The sequence below is a fragment of the Lycium barbarum genome, chromosome 10, assembly GCF_019175385.1.
Source record: "Lycium barbarum isolate Lr01 chromosome 10, ASM1917538v2, whole genome shotgun sequence".
NCBI classification, from domain to species: domain Eukaryota; kingdom Viridiplantae; phylum Streptophyta; class Magnoliopsida; order Solanales; family Solanaceae; genus Lycium; species Lycium barbarum.
This window is the reverse complement of record NC_083346.1, coordinates 38,230,415-38,247,224: the sequence shown is the minus strand read 5'-3', so window position 1 is coordinate 38,247,224 and position 16,810 is coordinate 38,230,415. Positions and strand designations below refer to the sequence as shown.

The 16,810-nt window shown below is 35.4% G+C and overlaps 1 protein-coding gene across 4 annotated transcripts; it reads right to left on the bottom strand.

Annotated features, from left to right (window-relative positions):
• Positions 1–463: 463 nt before the first annotated feature.
• On the bottom strand, positions 464–14,913 carry LOC132614328 (protein neprosin). Of its 4 annotated transcripts, none has more exons than XM_060328750.1 (8): positions 14,786–14,913; positions 14,130–14,631; positions 13,936–14,022; positions 13,055–13,342; positions 6,287–6,457; positions 5,710–5,763; positions 1,774–1,920; positions 464–1,188 (listed from the first exon to the last, which is right to left on the bottom strand). In XM_060328750.1, exons 2-8 carry the CDS (start codon positions 14,319–14,321, stop codon positions 811–813), a joined length of 1,317 nt encoding a protein of 438 aa, XP_060184733.1. In that variant the 5' UTR covers positions 14,322–14,631; positions 14,786–14,913; the 3' UTR covers positions 464–810. The 4 variants fall into 4 exon arrangements, with proteins under 4 accessions (XP_060184733.1, XP_060184734.1, XP_060184732.1 ...); XM_060328751.1 differs by having other exon boundaries at positions 14,790–14,906; XM_060328749.1 differs by having other exon boundaries at positions 14,130–14,898.
• Between the last annotated feature and the right edge of the window lie 1,897 nt (positions 14,914–16,810).

Below are 16,810 nucleotides of genomic sequence, written 5' to 3'. Positions count from 1 at the left end.
GGTGGTTAACTTATCCAAAGTCCTTCTCATGAGGAAATTGAAAGCTTGAGAAATTCAGCCAATGACTTGTGAAGTGATACATGCATAGATAAGTGATTTTTACATTACAAACGAAAAGAAACATAACTGTATTAGATAATTTCATATGATTGAGTGATTATTTGACCAATGAACTCTTAAACATGTGAAGTATGTCATCTGTAAGCACAATTGACAAATTAAAGGTCTCTATTTCCGTAAAAATTCTCTTATGCAGATATCACATATGTCTTCTGATGCTAATTGAGCTAGCAAAGAGGATGCAAGAGTCTCTAGTAATATGTACGTACCACAACTTTCTTTTCAAGAGTCCTATTTGTGAAATTCGAAGAAATAAAGAAATGACTCGATCCCCAATAGAAGAGGAATCAGACAAATATTTCGACTCTAAAAGAAATTACATATAAAAGACCAACTGATCAAATGATAATTAACGAAAAACAAATTCATACATTTAATAAGATTCAAAACCACGATAAATTTTGTACTAGTAGCCATTAGTTCCAACTGAATATTTGCTATTTCCTCGCCTGTTTAATGCTATTTGTCTTATTTAACTAATACATACAGTTTTTTTTTTTTCTCTCAAAACATAGACAGGCACAAGAACAAAAACAATGTGGAATTAATTAGCATAAACAAAATTGGAAATAGCAAACCCTTACCATTTAAAGATCTAAAAATAATAAAAGAACAAATTGCTAGTAACATATAGAGACTTTGCCTCATCAAAGGACACTCACTTTGCATTTCTCTTGGGCCCGGCCCATATTAAGTGCACTGTGGATTTCTACCAGGCCCACCATAATAGAAATGTGTACCCCATTCACTACTGTAATCACTTTTGATGTTATAGCAGTTTGTGTTTTCAGCTAATATTGATATACCTTGGGCTGAGCTAAGACTGTTATCAGAATCCACAACTTCAAGATTTCTGAAATAACTTGCTTTTTTAAACCCATCATCAGCAAAATGGCCAGAGCCCATTTGTGTGGAAGTATGTTCTCCATTGGCCCGTGAATTTACTACTTCTCCTCCCCATTCCACCATTGTGGCCCGATCTGCTAAGTGTGTAAATAACTCAGCTGGCCAATAGCCCACTAGTGTGTTATCACCAAACACCATCCACCAATTCCCTAGCTTTGGATCCTAAACATACACAAAACAATTTTTTAGTTAGATTGTAAAAATGGAAGCTTGTTTTCTTTCATCAACAACAAATTAACTAATTAATTGATTAGGAGGCCTGGTGCAGTGGCGGAACCAGATATTTACATAAGGGGATTCAAAAAAAAAAAAAAAATCTAGAATGTCATAGTTGTAATTTGAACATTATGACATAAAACAATTTTGAACCTCCTTTACCACTGTACTTAAACTTTCTTTGAGGATTCAACAGCTCACATCTAACCAAAAAAGATCAATTTTACTCTATTGCCATAGTATAATTTTCCGAGAGAGATTGAACCCCTTTGACATGACTTAGTTCCGTCCCTAGCCTAGTGCAACTTTTTGTCGCTACGGGGATGGTAACAGGATATCCAATCATCAGCCAAGTTAAATACAATAACATAGTAAGGACTTATTATTATTATTATTATTATTATTGTGATTTAACAAGTTATAGTAGATTAGTATTCTATTTTTCTGATTACGTTTACCTAAATATGCAAATTGAATTTCGAGGGAATGATGGCTAAAATGAAAAAAGAGGCAAGGGAAATTAGAAGGGACCTTCCAAATGAGTATAGTGACATCATATTGGCTTCCTTCGACAGCAGAAACAGGAGAAATGGCAGCTCCAATGGCTATTCTGCTATTTGTTTGGACAAATCCTGAACATAGTAGGTTGTAGCATCCTGTTGCTTGGTAGGAATCACTCTGTTCATGTTACCAAATAAATAAATACATTGTTACGCATTAGTCTTTCAAACATATAATATACTCTATAGTTTAAGTGTATGTGTTTTCATAATAAAGTTCAAGTTATCATCAAGAGCTTAATTAAAAGGATCTCTCATCTACTGTTACTTTCTTGACGCATCCACACTATAACGCTTAATGACATTAATTGTAACACAACCTAGTGTATTGAAAGAAAAGAATTTCGATCCATGTGTTAATCTCTTTCACTAAGCACAATTCAAGGGGTAAAGGGTCGTTTGTTTAACTACCCCATTTGTCTCATTTTAACTGTTATTTTAGTAGATTTTTTCACGCCCATTAAGAAAAGGATAAATACAAAGTACAGGTTTCTTCTAGTTATCCTTATTTAATGAGTACAAGTAGATTGATTGTTTCTTCTTAAATATTGTGCATTCTTCTTTAAAGTTAAGGATATACTTGGAAATAATTGACAATTTTAGTCTTGAATTCCTAAAACGACAATTATTTGAGCTAAAGCAATAATTAATTTGGGATGAAGGGAGAATTCACTGACTACATAATCTGTATACATTATAATTCCGTAAAACCAATATGACCCTTTAAAAGTATACAAGTCTCGAAATAGTCTAAACTGGTATATTAATATCAAGGTTGGTGCTACTTCCTTCTCACTTTCCACTAATGTTTATTGTTGCTGTCATCGTTAATGTTCAACAACTTTGTGTGGAGAAGATATTAATTAATTTAGCATGCATTGCGCCAGAAAAGATGGTTCAAATTTTTATGAATGTGGCTTGTCAATTAATGTAGTTAATGTTAGTGTATCACTTCAAAGTTCTCTATCATACTTTTATATTTATTTATTAGCGCAATAAATAACAATCAAAGTACTCCTTGATTCCATATTAGTTTGTCATGATTTTTTAGAGTCAATTGAACTAATCTTCGAAGCTAAATTGAATTAAATTAATTCAAATATTTTAAAATTACAGTTTAGATATTTAAAACTACACAAAAAGTACTATAAGTTGCATTTTTTCTCATGTCAATATGTTTTTTTAAATGCTGGTCAAAGATCATGAAGTTTGACTTTTAAAAAGCGAAATGTAACAACTACTCCCTCCGTTCACCTTTACTTGTCCCTATTCCAAAAATAAATTTTCATTTTTACTTGTTCACTTTCGCATATCAAGAGAAAAGTAATTTGTTTTTCCCGTTTTACCCTTAGCATTAATTACTCATTCTAAAACATTTTGCAAATCAAATACAATTATACACCAATTAATATGGGCATCATGTTAAAATATGTACTTCATTTATTATTTATTAAGAGGTGTGCAAAATTCATAATGGACAATTAAAAGTGAATGGAGTCAATAATATGCGAAAGAGGAAGTATAGGGTTAAGGAGTTCAAAGAATGTGAATAAAAAAGGATATGGGAAAGGAAAAATTGTATTTGCTCTTCAATTCCAAGAGGATTCCTTGGTCCACATGTACTAATTAATGAAGAAATTAAAATTTAGTTAAAAATTGCACATAGTCTTTTTCCTTGGACCACTTTGCATTTACACCACCACTGTAGCTGTGGGAAATGAGTATATTCATGGTTAATGTGCACTTTAAATGTTGACTCTTAAATCATAACAACTCATGTGCTTCTATGTCTTTCTGCCTACTCCATCCTCATTTTTTCTTTTTCACTTTATTTCCATTCCAGTGCTCTAAGTTTTAGATGATTGAATTATCCCCTTATTATTTCCACTTTCTTTCAATACCCCCCCCCCCCCCAAACCCCCTCCCCCCTCCTCTACCTTTTCCTTAGCAATCACATGTAAAAGGTACTTTCTCATATCATTACGATGGAGGCAACTTATATATATATATATATATATATATATATATATATAACACTAACGATGAAAAAAAAAAATCTTATTATTATTATTATTATTATTATTATTATTATAACATGTTACCTATCTTATTTTTCAAACTACGTACTAATCTCATTTATTATGAACAATTCTGTAGTGTTTAGGTAATTTGACTGTATAAACTTCAGTTTATAGAAGTTAAACTAGTATTATAATTGTAACTTAAGTTGTTGCTTTTTCTTTTCTTTTTTAAATGTATATATTCATTTATACCATCCTCTCAAGGCCTTTGTTTGCAACAAAATTTCTCAATTACAGAAAATTAACTGCAATCACAAAATAAAGAAAAAGAATAATTATTTCATTTATTAAGACTGTGAGTACAAATATGTATATTCTCTTGATTCTTACCTCTTAAATTTTCTCCGTGATTCGAGTACCGTTAGTAGCGTATTTTTCGAACGTATGATGATTTGGATGAGGACTTTCTTGGGATGTATTTGATCTCCATGAAAGGATATTGTGGATCTTTTTAAAGTATTTGACTGTCAAGAAATATCCTGCTACATATTGATCTCTTTGTGAATATCCCGGGAAGTTTATGGGATTTTGAGATTTTTTTGATCTCTTTATGAATATCCAAGTGTTTATAGGATATTCGAGATGGATTTTCAAAGGAATATGTACCCCTATATATAGAGGTGATCAGGGTTTAGGGTAAAGTACCCTCCAAGAAACCTTAACGGACCTTAGAGTTTGAAGTTGGATCGGGCGCATCTTGTAGAGTCTTATCTAGAATTCAATAAAATTTACGTGTCTACAGCCTCTATTCTGAAAATTTAACTAATTTTTATTCCATAAATATTGCAAAAGATGAAACTTCGATAATTTGGATTATTGTTTAATTGAATCTATTATAAAACGATTAATTAATAATTAATCACCAAAGTACTCCTACATTAGCAAGGAGTTGACTATATTGAGATCTAAACACTTGATTAAGAAAATCATGAAATGAAATGCGATTATTTTAGTTTCTTTTATTATTTCCTCATTCCTCAATATGTGCCAAGATTCAGATTACAATTTTGTCAGCAATAGAATAGGGAATTGCGAATTAATAAATTATATGGTAGATTGAGAAAATCCTAACAGCCAAAGGGGACAGAATTTATTAAGTAGACAACTCCAAAGCACGAACTCCTCAAATAAACAAAGTTGGGAAGTTTCCATTGACCCAAGGCAAAGTTGACTTTGAGCTTATTCTGATTTGATTCGCATACTAAAATGACATTATATATATATATATATATATATAGGTGCGATCTCAAGGAAGAATCTCCCATTCAAAACTAATCTAATGGTAAAGTGGAAGATTTCGTAGACCTTCAAAGCCTTAATTAAACTAAGATAGTACCACAAAACAAAAAGTTAAATATAAGTGACTCTATGAAAATAGAGGTTCTTTCCACATAACCCTTGTAATCCTATTTATAACCTTTATAGTTTTAGATATTTTTCTCACTTTCCAAATTTTGATGTAACGTTATAATTGAGTTCTATGATTAAATTTCTATATTCTAGCAGTATACAAATTAACTGCCAAGAGACCCTATTCTCTTTGTATCAATTTAATGGACCAACGTTCCAATTATATCACATGATCAGTTAGAATGGTGGGAGTAGCACTTTACATATAGAATGGGGGTATACATACTACTAGTCTATTCCGTTAATTGGTAACAATAGAAGGCAAAAGTATATATTTCAGTAAAATATAATGTCCATTATATATTAATTCACTTATTGTAATTTATTTGATTATCCTGATATCGTGAGACCAATAATAAATTAAATTAAGTAAAAAAAAAAATCAATAAAGAGGTAAAGGAACTAGGGAGGCTAACCGTCCAATATGTAAATAATCTAGGTCTGCTGTCACCATACAGCTCCGGACTAACCTGACTAGTATAAGAATCAAAGCTTTAGAAATTCAAATATAATTTTCTCCTTTCTTAAAAGCAGTAAGGTGAATACCAATGAACAACAAATAAAAACATTAGATTATGGAAAGGAGAAGGCATTTTTGTCATTAAACATTTAATTCAATTTTCTGTTTTCCAGGAAGGAAAAGACACTTGAAATGAATCTTTATTTTTATTTTCTGCCTTTTTCTATTGAGAAGATAGGAAAAAAAGGACGGGGTTTGGGGGGGAGGGGGTGTGGAGTTACGCTCTATGTCTACCGGCGGAAGAAAATGTTTACGCCACGTAGCCCATATTTTGAGTTTATTAATGGTTTAGCCCATATTTATATATAAACACTTTTTAAACAAGCTTGATACGTTATGTATAATGTTTCACCTCAACTACAATATTGTATAATATTATATATTGAGCTACGCAGCTTAATATTTTATGTTCGGGTTATATATATTTTTGAAAAAATTTCCAAAACAAATGGAGAGGGAGGGATAGCGTGTACCTGCCAGCCAGCTTCGATGCTATTAAGATCAGCGCCGTCAAAAGATCCAGAGAGAACCCAAATCTGAGATAGACTAAACTCGTTGACCACCTCGATTGATGGGTCCCACACGTTTATTGTTGCTTTTGCCCCATATATTTCTTGTGAGCTTCCCGTGTAAGCTATTGCATGCTACACAATTTTCCCTTAATTAGTTGTTAATTAACATAAAAACTTGAATGGATTACCCAAATTAATCATTTGTGTATTATGAAGGGTCATTGCAAACTATTCATCATTTGTAAATTAGGATACACAACAACAACCCAGGGAACATGCATCTAAAATTGCTAAGGGGTAGTAAATGTACACGAAAAAAAGTGGAGTTTCGATAACTAATTTGTTGAGATACAGTTTGCAGCAACCTCATCATACTTGCGATAATTAAGGAAATGATGCTAAAATTGTCATCTCACATGATTTATTGTCGTAGCAAAATCGGTGACGGGTAATAGTAGTAGAAAAATGGTCCCTACGGATATAAATGCAAGAGATACTTGTTTAGAAACTGCCTATGATAGCTATATTTAGCCGATACTAGCATATATTTTGTGTCACATACTTTATTTACCCGATACTAGCATATATTTAGCTACTATGTATACAGTTGTCACATAAGAAAACAAAACTCCGAATTTACTTTCACTTCCCATGTAATGCTCTGATAGCATCGATTCCACCTAAAATAGAATAAATAACCTTTAAATTATTACTCATATTAATTACTTAATTTCACTAACCTGGAACATTTACACCTTACAACTACCACGAGTAATGACCGTGATACCATTCATTAATGAATGATCTAGCCAACATACGTTGTACATTGTTCTTCGATGTAACACGTACAAAATATTACTCCAGTTAACCTCTATAATTCCATTTTCTTGAAATTACTGTTAGGTGTGGAATTGGCCAAACAAGTCAATTCTTTTGTTCACATAGTCGTGATGTAAGCGCTTACCTCATAATAGTCGTGATGTAAGCGCTTACCTCATCATAGGAAATTCATTCCTATAAATAGGTAGTTTATGGTTCATTTGTAAGATATCATTAAGATCATTTGCTATACACATCCCAAGAGAGAAAAAATCTAAGAGAAATACTCTTAGTGAAAGGCCTAAGTAAGAGAAGGTCTTTGAGAGAATTTTCTGTGGTAAAATTCTTGAGTGTAATTGGGATTGGGGTTGTGAGGTTGAGTGTTGTAAACACTTGTAATATTTCTTCTTTAATAAGATCTGCAGCAGCAACGTGGACGTAGCTCTCACATTGAGGGTGAACCACTATAAATCTGTGTGTGCTATTTATTCTTCGCTTACATCACGGCGTAAGTAGGTTCTGTCTAAGGAGGTTGGTATTTAAGTGGTCCAGCTGTGACCCTCCAATCTTTCCTGGGAACCTGCTTACAAAGGTCGGATTTGGGATTTAAATCCTAACAACTGGTATCAGAGCAACAGGTTGTGTTGTGATTTAGAAACGATGGGAGGCGAAGATGGTACGACGCACGGCATCGGTAAATTCAATGGTACAGATTTTGCGTTCTGGAGAATGCAAATTGAAGATTATTTATATGGCAGAAAGCTTCATGAACCTCTGAGTCTGCAACCAGAGGAGATGAAGCAAGCAGATTGGGATCTCCTCGACAGACAAGTTCTGGGAGTCATTCGACTGACGCTGTCGAAGAACGTTGCTCACAACGTGGCAAAGGAGAAGACCACCGCAGATATGATGAAGGTATTGTCTGACATGTATGAGAAACCTTCGGCAAATAATAAGGTATTTCTCATGAAGAAACTATTTCATCTAAAGATGATGGAAAATGCTCATGTTGCTGCACACATAAATGAATTCAATACCATTGTAAATCAATTGTCATCGGTAAAAATTGATTTCGATGATGAAGTACAAGCTCTAATTTTGTTGGCATCCCTACCAAATAGTTGGGAGCCAATGAGAGCAGCGGTTAGTAATTCTGTCGGCAGTGACAAACTAAAGTTCAACGGTGTTAGGGATCGTATCCTTGCTGAGGAGGTGCGCAGGACAGACTCGGGAGAGGCATCGACGAGTTCTGCTTTTAATGTTGAAAACAGAAGCAGAAATTATGACAGAAACTACAACCGAAATAGGGGCAGATCGAAGTCAAGGAATGGCAGGGGTCAATCCAGACCAGGACGAACACATGAGTGTTGGAACTGTGGAAAACCAGGTCACTTCAAGAAGAACTGCAGGGCGCCAAAGAAGGAGGCTGGAATCAACGCTGCTACGGAAGACATTGGCGATGCGTTGTTGCTATCGGTTGACAGCCCGATAGACTCTTGGGTGCTTGACTCAGGAGCGTCCTTTCATACCACCCCACATCATGATATAATGACAAACTACGTGGCTGGGAATCTCGGCAAAGTTTATTTAGCCGATGGAGAGCCGCTAGACGTTGTTGGCACGGGAGACATTAATTTGAAGATGTCAAATGGATCCTCGTGGAAGATTACAAAAGTTAGATATGTTCCAAAGCTGATGCGAAACCTGATTTCAGTAGGTCAGTTTGATGATGAGGGATATGATCTCAACTTTGGTAATGGGTCTTGGAAGGTGGCGAAAGGTGCTATGGTAGTTGGCCGAGGAAAGAAGATTGGCACTCTCTACATGACGGATAGCTGTCGTGATATTGTTGCTGTGGTTGACAACACAAAGAAGACAAATTTGTGGCATTGTCGGCTTGGGCATATCAGCCAGAAGGGGATGAAGCTGTTAGTGACAAATGGCTTAATTCCGGAGCTGAAGACGGTGGACCTTCATACGTGTGAGAGCTGCATTCTCGGAAAACAAAAGCGAGTAAGCTTCTCAAGTGCAGGCAGAGAGTTGAAGGTCGAAAAGCTGGAATTGGTGCACACAGACGTGTGGGGACCTACCACTGTACCCTCCCTTGGAGGATCACACTACTACGTGACCTTCATTGATGATTCAACCAGGAAGGTATGGGTTTATTTTATGAAAAATAAATCTGATGTGTTTAGTGTATTCAAAAGATGGAAAGCCATGGTCGAGAATGAAACAAATCTCAAGTTGAAGTGTTTGAGGTCCGACAACGGCGGAGAATACACTGATGGTGATTTCAAACGGTACTGTGCCGATAATGGGATCAAGATGATGAAGACTATTCCTGGAACGCCGCAACAGAATGGAGTAGCCGAAAGAATGAACCGAACGTTGAACGAGCGTGCTCGGAGTATGAGAATACACTCTGGACTGCCCAAGACATTCTGGGCAGATGCAGTCAATACCGCGGCCTTCTTAATTAACCGAGGACCGTCAGTTCCTTTGGATTTCAGAATTCCAGAAGAAGTCTGGAGTGGCAAGAAGGTAAATCTTTCATTTCTGAAAGTGTTCGGTTGCTTATCATATGTTCATAATGATGATATGGCTAGAAGCAAGCTTGATCCAAAATCAAAGAAGTGTTACTTTATTGGCTATGGTGACACCGAGCTTGGGTACCGATTTTGGGATGAACAAAATCGGAAGATCATCCGAAGCAGGAATGTTGTCTTTAACGAAGAGGTACTGTACAAAGACAAGCTGCAAAAGAATTCAGAATGTCAGGACAAGGAATCGGAAATAGTCGATTTGAGGGACTTTCCGGCACCTGAGCCGCAGCCAGGTACAACCGAGGCAGAGGAACAAACAATCCGAGAAGGTGCTGATGAAAGTGCTGATTCTGAAACAAATGAACAGACGCCAATCACAGAGCTGCGTAGATCATCCAGGATCAGGAAGCCGCTTCACAGGTACTCTCCATCCCTCAACTACATTCTACTCACTGATAGAGGGGAGCCGGAATGTTATGAAGAAGCAATGCAAGTCGATGAATCGACTAAGTGGGAGCTGGCAATGAAGGATGAAATGGATTCACTATCGGCAAATCATACATGGGAATTATCCGAGTTGCCAAAGGATAAAAAGGCATTGCAAAACAAATGGGTTTATCGGATAAAGGAAGAACCCAATGGAAGCAAGCGTTATAAAGCAAGGCTGGTTGCAAAGGGATTTCAACAGAAAGAAGGCATTGACTATACGGAGATCTTCTCTCCCGTAGTCAAGATGGTGACTATCAGAACTGTTCTTGGGCTGGTAGCAAAGGAAAATCTACATCTGCAACAGATGGACGTGAAAACTGCATTTCTTCACGGTGATCTAGACGAGGAAATCTACATGCGACAGCCGGAGGGATTCAAAATCAAAGGAAAGGAGAATCTGGTGTGCAAACTTCAAAAGAGTCTGTATGGACTAAAACAGGCTCCAAGACAGTGGTATTTAAAGTTTGACAGCTTTATGAAGAAAGCTGATTTTTCAAGGTGCGAGGCAGATCACTGCTGTTACTTCAAAAAATTTGAAGACTCGTACATGATACTGCTACTCTATGTCGACGACATGCTAATCGTAGGAGCAAACCTACAGGAGATTGATCGGTTGAAAAAAAGGTTATCGGAAGAGTTTGCAATGAAGGATTTGGGAGCTGCAAAGCAAATCCTTGGGATGAGAATTGACCGAAGCAAGGAGGGCATCAAACTCTCACAAGAAGAATATGTGAGGAAAGTTATCAAAAGGTTTAACATGCATGATGACAAGCCAGTCAGCACTCCCTTGGCTGGACACTTTCGGTTGTCAAAGGATCAGTCGCCGACAACCGAGGATGAGAAGAAGCAGATGGACAAGATACCTTATGCATCTGCAATCGGTAGTCTTATGTATGCAATGATATGTACAAGGCCAGACATTGCACATGCAGTGGGAGTTGTCAGCCGATTTATGAGCAATCCGGGAAAGCAACACTGGGAGGCTGTGAAGTGGATATTCAGATATCTGAAAGGCAGCTCGAGTTCAGCTCTGTATTTCCGAAAATCAAAAACAGGATTGCAAGGGTATGTTGATGCTGACAACGGTGGTGATATTGATAGCAGAAAGAGCACATCCGGGTATGTTTACACCTTCGGAGGTACTGCAATCTCTTGGGTTTCCAAGTTGCAAAAGATAGTAGCTCTCTCTAGTTGTGAGGCTGAGTACGTTGCTGTGACGGAGGCCACAAAGGAAATGATGTGGCTACAATCTTTTCTGCGGGAATTGGATCAGGACCACGAGGGAAGTGTGCTATATTGTGATAGCCAAAGCGCCATTCATTTGGCAAAGAACCCGGTTTACCATGCTCGAACGAAGCACATACAACTCCGGTACCATTTCATTAGATCAGCTTTGGAAGATGGAGCGCTGGTGCTTGAGAAGATCGCAGGGAGTCAGAATCCAGCAGACATACTGACAAAGGCAGTGACGATAGACAAACTGAAGCTATGCTCAACTTCAGTTGGCCTGCACGAAGTATGAAAGTAGGAAAGAGCTGCTGCATCGATCAAAGTGTGAAGACAAATTAAAATTAGTCTTCAAGTGGGAGATTTGTTAGGTGTGGAATTGGCCAAACAAGTCAATTTTTTTGTTCACATAGTCGTGATGTAAGCGCTTACCTCATAATAGTCGTGATGTAAGCGCTTACCTCATCACAGGAAATTCATTCCTATAAATAGGTAGCTTATGGTTCATTTGTAAGATATCATTAAGATCATTTGCTATACACATCCCAAGAGAGAAAAAATCTAAGAGAAATACTCTTAGTGAAAGGCCTAAGTAAGAGAAGGTCTTTGAGAGAATTTTCTGTGGTAAAATTCTTGAGTGTAATTGGGATTGGGGTTGTGAGGTTGAGTGTTGTAAACACTTGTAATATTTCTTCTTTAATAAGATCTGCAGCAGCAACGTGGACGTAGCTCTCACATTGAGGGTGAACCACTATAAATCTGTGTGTGCTATTTATTCTTCGCTTACATCACGGCGTAAGTAGGTTCTGTCTAAGGAGGTTGGTATTTAAGTGGTCCAGCTGTGACCCTCCAATCTTTCCTGGGAACCTGCTTACAAAGGTCGGATTTGGGATTTAAATCCTAACAATTACTAGCTACAACAAAACCCTAATATTAAAGTTTTTTGCAGGTTTCTTTATCTCGAGCAATTCCTTTCCTATATTCTAAGTATATTCTCATGTACCTCTAGAGACTATGTACACTGTGGATGTAAATTGGGTCCAGTTAAATTGTAATTAGCTGGCCGGTGTAATTTTATTTATATTTAATCACCAATACAAATCAAATCATCAAAGTGAAAAATCAAGAATAATCAACTTACGCACTTTGAGTATTTCATTGAATACTTGCTGTGAAATCACTTAGCAATTTTTTATTGGAATTTAAATACTAGTCTCTCATGAGTTTTTATTTTATTGACCGTTAAGCAACATACTACCAAAAAAATTTGGAATTAGCTATGAATTTTGTCGCTAATCTATTGATAAATTGCTCGCAGCTAATAGAATCTTTTGAAAACTTGTTGCTAAATAGGATTAGTGACGAATTTTGCTGTTTACCTACAAAATTTATCCGTCTCTAATTTCTAGTACTTTTTTAGTAGTTACACACTTAGTCTACATGCCCATCTTTTCCTAGTCAGTTTACCTCAAAATTCAAATTAAAACAAGGTGACTAATTAAGATATTAAGTTGCAAAAATATCTAAATACGCAAAGACTAATCACTGAGACAAAAACAATAGGCTCTATACTACATTAGCAGCAAGAAAAAAATGTAAAGATGTGTAAGAGTAATATCCAAAGTTTTAAAAGTAGTAGTATGGCATATACCTCATGGCCATTGCCACTAACAACATCAGGAGCATCAACATGGCGAGCAAGAGGCAATCCATGACTTTTTTTCTTGCCGAAATCATACAATGACTTTGCTCTCAGCACATCATGCACCTTACTCCGCCTTATCGGAACAGTCCCTTTGGGGCAGCGCTGCCCATTCTGGTGCCACATTTGCCAATCTATCGGTTTTTCACTTTTGCTACTGTTACTTACGACGTCTCTACCACTCATGGCGTCTGTTTTCACGGCCGTTTTCAGTTTTGGAATCTCTGGTGGAACCTTCTGTATTACATTGCAATGATTTCAAGTTAACAATTCTATTTTGATCATGAGCTAGCTAGCTCCACATTAATGATGATTTAACAACTTGTTGCTTGTGAGTAAAAGAAAAGAAAAGAAAAGAAAAGAAAAACTAAAGTGAAAGTAAAGGTGGTTGGTCGTTGAAACGCTTATTATTGCACCACGCTTTTTCCCAGCTATATCTTGTTTATTTTTTCTAAAAGGAAACTTTTATTATACAATTATTTTATCCTTACAAGGGTAACGCTAAAGGTCCAGGAGATCAGTTTTATAGACTCATTATAACTGTTGTTTTAATTATATGATCTTTTTCGTAGGAGATTGATTATTAAAGAAAATATATGAAATCTTTATAAGGTTATTTCTTTTATTCACGTTGTACCGGTTATAGAAGACCATTTCTTCTTAAGACTCTTGCGGCAATATATAAACATTACTTCAAAATAATATTATTCGCTATAAATGAGCAACAAATTCCATAAAGAAGGAGGAGGTATGGGTTGTACTATTTGATTTATTAGGTTTAGGTAATAGGTACTATTATAAAATAAAAAATAAAAAAGAAGAAGTAATACCTGAATCTTGTGATTCTTGAGAAGAGGATGATCCAAAGCTGGTTGTTTTCTTTTATGAACACAATCTATGATATCTCCATCTGGGCTCTGAAAATTTTAAAAAAATCACTAAAATATCACCTCGCACAATGAACACAAGAGAAGGAAGTAACAAAAGAAATATGTAAAAGAAAGAAAAAGAAGATATGCATCACCTCAAAGGTCAAGACAGGAGGCTTGTTAATTTTCTCCAAATGCCTTTCAATCCTTTCAAGTCTCAAATTGCTGACTTGTTTATACTTTGTGTAGTTCAAGTTACTTTGAGATGTTGTTTGGGACATAAGAAAGAAGAAAGACAAAAGAAAGAGTACTAGAGGATTTTCTCTCTTCCTTGTAACAGTGTCCATTTCATTCAGTGCCGAAGGAAAAGGCAAGAACAAACAACTTTGAGGGGGAAAAAAGGAAAGAGAAAAAGAGACTTAGACAGCCATTACTAGAAAAACTACAGTGACCTTCTCCTCCTCTTAATAAGAGAAAACGACCTCTACTGAGACATCCTTTTCCTTTAACACACTCAAAAAACACACAGTGGGTGTTTGAAAAAGAGAAACATAAATGCGAGGTGGGTGAAGGAAAATTTATTAACAAGTTGCAGCAGATACTAAGCACACAACCCTAAATGAGTTTCATGATGATTGAGAGCAGAAGCAGCACCATCTGGATAATATAAATGGACAGTCAAAAGATAAACATTTGTTTTTACAATGATGATCTGATATGTTGAAGGAAGTTAAAAGCATAGCAGAAAATGAAATAGGTGAGTTAATATGAGGCAGTGGAAAAGTAAGGAAGAATAATAAATCATACAGACCTACCCATCTTCTCAACAATCCCCACTCCCACGCTGGCACCTTCTTTTATTGCACCTTACTTAATTTCACTCCTTCACCTTCAATATTTGTATCTGCCTCTCCCACCACACAATCTTCACCATTAATACTTAGCTACCCTCTCCCTTTGCTTTATTTCTTTCCTTCTTTTATTTACCTCTTCCAACAACCACCCCCCCCCCCCCCCTCTCCGTTTTATTTCTTTGTTTCTTGATTTACTTTCTCTCTCCCAATTTGTATGAGAGTTGACCTATTTGAGGAGCCAAACAGTCTTTCTTTGACTAAGATTTTCTCCAACTCTTTTCATTGTGAATTTGTATTAATTATGTAGACCTATAGTACTTTTTATATGATTTTCAAATATGTAAATTTTATTATAAAATACTCGAAGAATCTATGTTGAAAACTAAGTCAAAGAAAAAGCTGTCTTATTCCTCAAATAGATCAACCCTCATATAAATTGAGATGGAGGGAGTACTACATAATTATATCCCTTTGTTTTCTTTTCTCAAATTTTAATGTAACTACTTGCCTTTCCTGTCTCACTTTCGATAACAAAATTTATTTATATCCGGTGTTTGTACTAAACTATATTAATATACCACGGATAAGTGATAGACTAAGGTGCTAATATATATATTGATGAATTTTTAAATTATATATCTTGACAATATTGTTTAACTTGCAATAATAAGTTACTTACGGGCCATTTCTAACATGATAAGGGTACATGTAAAAGACATATATCATGGCTCATTAGTTATTTTAATATAAACACGGAGGGTAAATAAGATTTTTACTACTATGTCATACCCACGTGGTCGTTCTTGTTATTCTCCCTGTTTTCGCTGCTATAATTCTATTTCACATTTTCATAGTGTTACTTGTGTTTCTTTTTTCTTAATTCTATTAGATCTTCAAAATAGCCTGCACATCGTGTTGACTGTCACATTAAGATTATATTAAAAATAGATGAGTTTGGTGAGAAAAAGACTTGTTTGTATGGAAACATATTGTCGAGCTAAGCACCTATACAAATAAAGGAATTGAAAGTGTTTGGGATAATGTTTATTATTGATGTATCAACGTTATTTATAAAAATGATTTTCACAGTACAACTGTAAGAGTTAATAGTTATAAAAGTTAGGTTGGAAGGAGGGAGAGTGAAAGACATTTTTTGTTAATCTGTAATTTATTTGCAGTCCACTTGCGAAGCTTCTGGTGGTTAGACTTCATTTTATTATCCCTTTAAAAACACTCACCCTCACCCTAACCCTCACCCTTAGAAAGTAGGTGTTTTAACTACATACTCTTAATGAAAAATATTAGTACTATTTAATATGATTTCTTAGTTACATAAAAATTCTCTTATCCAAATAAGAGAAAATTTGAAAGAAAAAAATTAGTATCTTCTTGATTATGTAAAAAACCATTTATTTTGGATTAAATATAAAAATTAAAAATATCATATAATATAGAACAGAGCCCAGAGGGGTATTAATAAATGAAAACTTATACTAAAACCTTTGTGTTTTAGCTGTGAGTTCTCATTTGTAGACTTTTCTTTACCTAAAATTCAAGCATAGTTAGTCTTGTATCTAACTTGAAGTTACATTAAAATACGTATCCCACTAAATTATGAAAAGGATATGAAGACTGCCTAATCATTTATTCTACAATTAAATTAAAGATATGGGGAAACAGTGACCCCACTAAGAGCCTGATTGGCTTATTTAGGTGTTTTTAAACTAAAATTAATTACTTTTATAATGTTTGGATAAAATAAAAAAATATTTTTAAGCTAAAATGACAAAATTAAGTCAAAAGTCATAAGCTAGAATTCCTAACTTATGACTTTTGAGCAGTAGTCAATCCAAACGGGCTCTAAATGAAGGTTCTACCAAAAGCTAATAAGAAAGAATGCTGCCTTGCTAAGATTTGCCTATAGTGTGTGGGTTGGCAGATTTATTGTTTTTATTCCTCAATCCCTTTGAAGAAAATGCCTT